The 9,212-nt window shown below is 34.2% G+C and overlaps 1 protein-coding gene across 1 annotated transcript; it reads right to left on the bottom strand.

Moving 5' to 3' along the window:
• Positions 1–207: 207 nt before the first annotated feature.
• LOC142337115 (uncharacterized) lies at positions 208–8,585 on the bottom strand. The gene is made up of 6 exons (XM_075386212.1): positions 8,578–8,585; positions 8,099–8,215; positions 5,796–5,951; positions 1,421–1,597; positions 1,051–1,098; positions 208–521 (listed from the first exon to the last, which is right to left on the bottom strand). Exons 2-6 carry the CDS (start codon positions 8,198–8,200, stop codon positions 468–470), a joined length of 537 nt encoding a protein of 178 aa, XP_075242327.1. The 5' UTR covers positions 8,201–8,215; positions 8,578–8,585; the 3' UTR covers positions 208–467.
• Between the last annotated feature and the right edge of the window lie 627 nt (positions 8,586–9,212).

A 9,212-nucleotide genomic window follows, 5' to 3' on the forward strand; every position in this document is an offset into this window, starting at 1 on the left:
TCGATCGATTCAAAACTTGTTTTTTGGCTTAACTAATATGCCTGTGAGTTCAATAATCCATGGACTACACACTAATCGGTCTTCAAAATACATTCTATTTTCTCGATGATACATTGATCGTCAGCAGAAGCTCAATTGACGAAAAGCCTGACTACTTTTCATCATCACGCTACTTGATTCGAGGCGACAAGTTTCGGCAATTTACAGTATGGATAGAAATATAAAATTGAAGGTATAATAGCAAAACAACTTGATTTTCGGGCAAAATAGCAAGAACTCTATTCTAACTAGGACAAAATTAAGTTTCATTTTGAGAAATAGTTTTTAATTGAGTTGATTCGGGATTCAATTTGGGTTGATTTGAGCAGCGAATGAGGTCATCGCGTTAAGATGCAATTTGTGAAATTGTCGGGCCATGCAGGTTGTTAGTTGTGTTCTGTTGACGTGATTGGTTGTGTTGATTGTGATCACAATATTGCGACTTTTTGCGAGTGCACGTTTCTCTGCGCATCAAGATTACGCTAAAACAATAAAAAATTAATTGACAAGAAGTAATAAATTTTTCTCAAATTACAGATGTTTTGTGTCCGATAATATAGGGATATCATTAAAACTGTCCTGTTGACCTGTCCAAAATTTCAATTTTTTATTAAAACTATCAAATGAAACATCTGAAATGAAAGCAGGCACAAAAAACCGGGTACGCTTGTAAATTAAGCACTTTATGCTGCTGCTTTTCGATACGCTTTATTAATTTTGTTTCAAGCTACCATCATTGTTGCAATCTATCAATAACTTGAAGTGTAAAAAATCAGTACTATGCAAATATTGATTGCTAAAGAAAGCAAATGTTTGCTTTTTTAAAAGTAATTTTTGAATTTTGGACCCATTTTGGTATCGGCAATTGGTGACACGCCACTCTCTGTCGTTGCTCTTTTCAACACTATTTTTAGCAGAAAATATTACTAATTTCAATGGATTATAAAATCATAATTTTCTTCCATTATTATTTTGTCACCATCTGAACTATTCAGACACCTGGACTCTTACCAAGTATGCATTTTCTTCTTGTGTTGTCTGCTGTTTCTTTCTGAACGTCTGAAACACAAATTGGAAAAAAATTACACCTTTTAGATGTGTGCTCACCCAAAATTTGATACACTGAGCACACATGCATCTAAAATAATGATAAAACTATCTTGTCAAAAATTTGAAACACGATCAAGATCTCTTGATAATTTTTTTTTAAATATATCTAGGTACAACATCCGGAAACTTTTTTAAAATCGTGTCTAGATACAAAAAAATAAACAATGTCTAAATTTTCTCTTTTCCTCTACAATATTCATAAAAGCAGTCCAACGTTCTTCTAATTAGGTTGCTCGGCAAATTGAGCATGTTTTGAAATAGAAAAGCTTACCGTAATATAAAAAAATAGAACATAGAGTGTCTGCCAGAGTCCTTGTCCGATACCAAGTCCAATTAGCAGAAAGAAGTCAATGTCATCAGCTGAGTCCTCTTCTTTCCATATTGAGATGAACGCAAAGAGAGCTGTTTTCCCAGATAGATAACTCACTCCAGCTAATACGTAAACATCCTGATAACACACGATATTAAGCAAAACAACAAAAGTTATTATCCATACCAGACAAATAAGAAATATTGATAGGTAAAATATGCTCAAATCAAAGAGCTTCTCATGTAGCTGTCGGACAAAAAACTTTTAGATAGCATCCGATAGAGGACCAAAAAGATCGATCTGAATTTAATTGACGATGAGCAAATATTAGTTACCAACAACTAAGCGAAGCAATTTTTGTGAACCAACTTTATCAACAAGAGCTGCACTTAAGGCTATAAAGTTTCTTGTTCCGATCCACTTTAGTGGGGGAGGAACTATATGCTCAAATGTGTTCTCTTTTGTTGTTCAATCGATTTTCACAGATCGAGATATTCATCGTACCGGGTTGAGAGTGGAATCATTAGAAGGTCTGTCAAGCGTAAAGTTTAAAATTAGATTTTTTTTTTAGAATTTTGCGTTTTCTAAGAAATTACGGAGGTTTAAACTTTTGTGAACGTCAGCCCTAACATCCGTTGTTTGTTTACATTTTTTGTAATTTTTGTTTATATTTCGATAAACTTTTGTTAAAAATATGACAAAATTGTTAACGATAGTCATTGGTTGTACATTTAGAGACAAAAGGGAGTTAGTGAAATGTTTAATCCAAATAGTTTGGCTAAATTTTCTGCTAGGTTTTTGAAAATATATTTTTTTCTTTTCTTAAAGATTGGCATCAAATAAGCCTACCGGGCCCAATTTTTCAAGTATGACCGGTAGTGTCGGTAGTGCAGAAAAGAATACGGATGACACCTCTTTCATCTAACCATATATGGGCTACCTTTACCTCCGTTCCAAAGAAAGTTTTCTGGAAATAACATTTTTGCGGTCATCCGCTATTTTAAATCGATATTTATAAAAAAAAAATGCCTAAATTATTTTTGATATATCAAAACTTTTGCTTGCAAAAGAAATAAAACAAAGTTTTCTACAACAGTAGCGTTTTTTTGAAACCGCGAACATTGACAAGGCCTTTTTTGGTCTCGACGTTGATTTTGCAAAGAAAAAGATTCGATTTTTATTTTTGGGGCTGTCCTTTTTAAATTGTTTTGCAATGCAATTTTGTCAACCCAGTTACAGACATGTGTGTTGTCCAAAAAATTCAATAAAAGTAAATGCCTTTCATCTTCAGAAGTGGTGGATTGAATAGCTATTTTGTTTTTTTTAAGTAAAGCTTATGGTTTTTATGGCTTCGACAAAATGTTTTCGTAAAATTTTATTGAGTTCTTGAAATTTGCCAACAACTGAAGTTCTTTTTGTAAGGTTCTCGTTGAGTCTGATCTATCAAAGAACTAATGTTGCATTGAGAAAAATATCAAAGAATTTATCTATGCTTCTTGTTTATGCAAAATGGTTTTTCTGTAATTTAACTGTCGATAACTATCCAAAAACCATCATACATTTTTGATGTGACTTTGGTCAAATTAGGTATTTCAGTACAATTGGAATTAATGGCTGGTCAAAATAATTTACAGCAGGCCGAAAAATTTCTCGTCTTTTAGTATATGGGCTAATTGTGCTTCCGGTTGCATCAAAATATTCCGCAAAGAGAATTTTTGCCGTCTTTCACTAATTTAAATCGATGTTTATAAAAAATGCATCATTTAATTTTGATATATTTTTGATTGAAATTTTGAAATTTTTGTTTGTAAAAAAAAGCACAATTTGGAGTTTTATGAAAAAGTTGCTTTTTCAACAGCCGTGAGCAATAACAAGGCCAATTTTGGTCCAAAGGTTGATTTTCGCGATGGAAATTATTCATATTTTAGTTTGTGTGTGCTCTTTTTTTTTATTTTATTTCTGCAAAGCAATTTTGTCATCACAGTTAGAGGTATTTTATTTGTCAATTAAAGTTTCAATAAAAAGAAGCTCTGATGTATGTTCAAAAAAGTTCAATGAACAACTATTGTGTTTTTTCAGTAAAATTCATGGTTTTTATGAATCAAACAAAATATTTTCGTGCATTTTGAATGAGTTCTTGAAATTCGCCAGCATTTGATGTCCTTCTTGTTTTTTTATGTTTGAGTCCGTCTTATCAAATGGATCATTTGGCATCGAAGAAGCAATTAAAGAAATTATCTAATGCTTTAGGATGATATAAAATGGTTTTTAGGTAAAAATAACTCCATAACTATACAAAACTCATCATAGGTTTTTGATGACTTTTTCATCAAATTGGCTATTTCCGTTACAATTGAATTTTTCTGCTTTAATCAAAAAACAGCAGGAAAAGGAGCATTTTTGTCTAGATCTGCAGTTTGTAGTTCACAATCTATTCGGATTAAAATTGCTCGCTGTTTATTTTTTAAACTACCTTTTCTTTTTTGTTTTTCATATGTTAGTTATAGACCACAAGGATTTTTAATCAATCCGCAATTGCTGACCGGCCAGAAGGACAGTTAACAAACAGTTTTGGCTGTGTTAGTGTTCAATTCGTAGTTTTTTATTTAGTTTCAGTAATGACCTGACCAAAAGTTTTCCTAAGCTGTAACAAGTTCATCTAATTACCAATTTTTAGTTGATCGAGATCTTAGTTGATAGAGATTTAAAATTGATCGTGTTTTGGTCACCTTTTAGCGTAGTTTCAGCAGAAAAGAGAGAAAACCTATTATACGAGCGAATAATAAAATCGTCTTCCTTGTTCTTTTAAGTTTAAATGATGGTCTTTTGTCGTTTTCATAACTTTCGACCTTTTCCAATTTTTGAGGTTATTTTTCTGCTGTGCTGTAGGATCTTCGCATTACAAGGACATTAATGGCAAGTTGCATATCACGCAAAAGGCACCGCAAGAAGGCATTATTAATTTTACTCAATTTTTTTCGTGAATAGATTTTGAATTTAGAGGTTTCCCGGCCTTTTCCTCGCAAAATTGAATTGACTTTTTAATCCTTGCCTGTTATTGTTTCTTTTGTAGTCATACGGCATTCTGAAAATTGGCAGCTCTCAGTTTGTATCAGGGATTTGTATGAAGGTATATTTGAAGACGTTGATTGATTTCAGCTGATGGTTAATGGCTTTCAAGAATTTAAATTCAATTTTTCTTTAAGTGTAAATGTATCTTCTAAGTTTAGCCGATTATTTTCCGTCTACAGGTTATTAATTCTCAATAAATACAGGCCCAATATCTTTTCTGGTGAATTGCGAGTCATTTAGTTTAGTTTAGTTTTTTATCTGCTGCTAATTTGAGTTTTTTGTTAAGTTTTTAGTTTGAGTTTTGAATTTGAGTTTTGGTCGTTATTAATGCGTTTTGTTTTATTTGATTTTGTTGTTTGTCTTGTCTCTTACTCTCCTGAACGGTAGGTATCATTTGTCCTCTAATGTGATAATGTGTAATTTGCTTAGTGGATCCAGCTAAAACCGGTTTCTTAATTGGATACACCAATATTTTTCGAACAATAAGTGATTTTTGAAAGATTTCTATTTGTTTCTCATTTGGTGGACAAATTAGCCAAAAATGTGGTTAGACAGGGTCGGAACATTATGTGCAAACGCACATTACCGAGCCTCTTTGTATTACTTTGAGGTCCCTTTAGAGAAGGGAATGCTAGTAGATAGATTCTAGTGGGGACTGTCAGGGGGCTAAATTGTTTACTAAATTGAAAGATTTTTTAATCAACTCTTTCGGAGCATATAAAAGGTACATCGTACTTGTCTCGGAGAAAAACCTTATTTAACTGTTCGTGTGAGCCGTTATTTTGATACTTGCAAAAAAAAATTAACTCTCCTTAAACTGTGCAATGAGTTTCTTCGGCGCTCCACCAATTATAAATTTTCTCTAATTGTTAATCAATTGAGAAACTCTAATCTCAAAACAGTGCCGTGAGCGACATGAACATTTCGAGTAAATTTTCTGGATAAAATGTACTACTTGGATAGTAATGATGCAGACTTTTTGGTTTGCCTGTGATATGAGCTCATTAGATGACTTTTGAACGCTACTGGTTTCTGTCCCAGGCTGAGGTCATCCGGATCAGACCGTCCCAGACAGAAAGTGCCTCTGTTAACCTCGTTAATCAGTTTTCCTGCGAGGAGTAAGCGGAGAAAAATGAAAAAAAAACAAAAACGGGAATTTAACCTGAAAATAAAAGTGTGTGAGTTTAAATTGAACGTGGATTTTGGTTTTTGAGCTTGAGAAGACTCCTAGATTTGACATGAACATGAACATGAAATTGCTGACCAGTTTGGTGAGGTAGGATATAGTGGGTAGGGTGTTTGAGACTGCAATTTTGAATGCGACTGAAGTGAGCAATAGGGTTAATGTACCCCCTATGCGGAACTTGACATCCACAGGATTAATGCAGAATCCAGTGAAAGAGAGGCCAGTTATGAAGAACTGAAACACATGAGTGAAATCAAAAGTGCAGTTTTCTATAATCATCATTATTAAAACGACTTGATACCCGATTTACAGGAGTGACTTTACTCCAACACGACTGACCATTTGACTGGATAATCATTTTTTAATTTTTTTTCAGCTTTTCGGGATTGCGGAAAAATGGAACTGAAGACGTCCAATCAAATTTTGAGACTTTGTTTCTTTGCGTAATTACATTTATATATTTTACAACTCGGACAAAAATTGTCCAATTTTACAAATTTTGGAAAAATCGAATAGGTCAGCATAGTCTTAACAGCTGTTAGGGAGACTACATCTTCATTGCTATTTGCATTGCAGCGGCGATTTAGTTTGTCAAGCTTATCATGTTTAATTATGGTTGCTTTTTCAAATTTATATACTGAAGGTCAAGAATAAGTTAGCAACCTCTATTTGTACATGATATTATACTCATTTCTGATCAATATTCGGAAACAATTTTAAACACATCGATCCCCTACATTAGTGGGAGGACGCTGATCTAGCCGCAGGGGCATCTGGCTGAATGCGAAAAAATTGAGAAATCAGGCAGAATAACACCCGCTCTCTCATTGGTCAGTTTTAAATAGATTGTATTTTTCGGAACTTCTATAATATTTTCAAACTAACATAGCGTATTGAAGGTCTACTCACGGTAGCAACCTGACCCGTCAGGGGGAATGGGTGGTTGCGGCCATGGAGAGACCGAGTGAAACGCAACCCGACCGCACATCACAGATTACAAAGTGACATGACTGAGCTAATTCCACGTTTCTTAAAATTGTAGTACTTTAATTCAACAAATCCAATTGTTTGGCCATTGAAATTCAAACTCTCGGTGAGAATTCTCATTCTTTCTTTTTGTGATAAATATCAATTCGTAGACCATTTCGTAAACTCTTGGCACCGCCGCACGAGTGGTCTTGCATCTCAATGAAATTTAAGAAAATAGGTATCGGTGAGTTAACAAGTTACCAGAAACCCCACTTTAATCAGATGAAATTGATCCAATTTGAACAGTAATAAGAAAATAGTCTCATATTGTGATATGGTTTATTGTTTTTTCAGCTATGAGCGAGTTTGCAAATTGAATCAACAACTGGATCGACTAGCAGAATGGGTTTTTCTGGAAAGGCTTAACGTGGGCAGTCTGAAAACTCAGCTTACGGGGCAACTGCATCTGAGCAAGGACAAGAGGTTATAATCGGGGACCAACAGTGTCAATCGAGATCCCGGGTTGTGACCAACCGAGAAGGCCGACCATGAAGGCCACTGATGTCCTGGACGTAGGAGGTGGAAGTAAAATCACAAAAACGGAACGCTCGAAGGACTTGAAAAACTAGCAGAAATTTCTCGTATTGAACTAGCAGCAATATGAGAACCAAGGAATCGTCTCAACTGTGTTTTTTGTTTTCCACTTTATCAAATGTGAACAATTTTTATCTTTGTTGATGTAAATTTCGAGGTTTAGGTAAATACGAGGTGTTGGTGTAGAAATGAAATTTCTAAATTACTATCTGTCGAAAACTATAAAAAGAAACGTAGCAAAAGTCCTAAACAAACCCTGTGTTATTACTCGATAATTTGACTTGAAATAGAGGGAAACAATGGCTAACTACTTTAAGAATTTTTGAGCTGGTATTCGGCAAATGTTGGTCTTGATATAAGTAAGGGCAGTTTTGATTCTCCCTAATTAGATTTCTGCGTGTTTCGATGTACGCTTCAGAAGGCATGTATGCTCAATGTTAGCTGGCGTGAGTTAAATTTTGCTAAGTATAGGTGTGTGCCCGTTTTCTTTCTATGTTAGTCAGGGCACTAAGTCTTATTAAAGTCTAGGTTTAGGTCCCTGCAGAATTAAAGTCGCCTACAGGGCTATCCTAAAGAAAACATGTATTTGGGAGTTCTCTCTAAAATTTGTGGGATTTTAGAAGCTAGGACCCTGAACCGACTGAAATTTAACTTCTACAACTACTGGGCAAGGGGATCGATAGTTTAAATTTTCGTCCCCCAAATTTAACCAGATTCATATTAGGTTCAAAAACTCGAGTTTTTACTTCGTTGAGCTAGTGTGCGAACTTATTTTTGATGTTCAGCTGACATGCGCAATATTAAATAGTCGGCATTACCATGACTAAGTAGGCGTTGTAAAAGAAGAACTTCATCTTTCGAGACACTTTGGCTGTGGCTGTCAACGTAGACTGCATAATCTGACTCTGTCTAGACAACATCACGTTGTGCTTCAGCTGAAAAACCATTGGGTAATTTCACTAACCAATCAGACACCATTGTTCTATAAGAACATTCTAGAATAACCGGGGGACTCTTAGAACATCAAACAATATATGCTCACAAGCAGTGCCATAATGCGCAAAATGCTTGTTCAAAACCGGCTCAAAATCAATAAATTTTCTATTGAATGAAATTCAATGATGCTAAATAGAACACTTAACAGCACAAAACGTGAAGTCGCGTTTCTAGATAAGCAGTAACATAAAATGATTTCGAAAAAATTTAAAATGAGCGAATCTGCTTTGATAATGTAGCGCTGCTTTTAGAATGACTCCTTTTAAAAAATCAACAAATCACTCTGATATCGAGAACTCACCGCCGTAATGGTCTGAAATAATAATCTCAACAATTTAGAACATTCAACTGATTGATATCGACAGATTTTGAATCAAATGCAATCTTAATCCAAAAGAGAGATTTTACAGCATTATTTTTCTCAAAAGAAACAAAAAATAAATAACGAAGAACTTTGTGTTATAAGCTCGAAATTATAGGAGTGGTATATGTTTGAACTTAGAGTTAGAAAACGAAAATGATGAAAAACATCGTCTGGACATTGAACTAATAATTTAATTATTGATCAAACGTTTCGAAGAAATAGCGGAATATGGAAGTTCCCAAACGTTGATTTTTTTTTGCTAGCAGATATGAATTTTCAGTTTTCGATAGAAACATTTTCTTGGAAGTTATTAACAAAAATTCACTTTCTTTGGAGCAAACTTTGTTATTTGTAACTCTCTGAGGTTATTCAATGGTCAGTGAAATCTTCTGTGCGCTGATGCATGTCTTGATAAATTTTCATAGAAATAACTGATTTGGAAGTTATCGACAACAAAAGGAAACACGGTCGCCATTTTTTTCTATTATTGCTTTTTTTTCCTTTGTCAACCTCAGTGTAGAAGATCAACAAATAAACTTCATGGATTGCAAAATTGCTATCCTGTGGTTTCA

This window comes from Convolutriloba macropyga, chromosome 3, assembly GCF_964194025.1.
Source record: "Convolutriloba macropyga chromosome 3, txConMacr16.3, whole genome shotgun sequence".
Classification (NCBI taxonomy): Eukaryota; Metazoa; Xenacoelomorpha; order Acoela; family Convolutidae; genus Convolutriloba; species Convolutriloba macropyga.

What these genes read in the sequence shown, in the direction of transcription:
- LOC142337115 (XM_075386212.1), bottom strand. Translation starts at nt 8,200, where the DNA reads ATGTTGTCTAGACAGAGTCAGATTATGCAGTCTACGTTGACAGCCACA. An exon ending in TATCCTACCTCACCAAACTG is followed by an intron (nt 1,598 to 5,795) that starts GTCAGCAATTTC and finishes GTGTGTTATCAG; the next exon opens with GATGTTTACGTATTAGCTGG. An exon ending in TTCTATTTTTTTATATTACG is followed by an intron (nt 1,099 to 1,420) that starts GTAAGCTTTTCT and finishes TTTGTGTTTCAG; the next exon opens with ACGTTCAGAAAGAAACAGCA.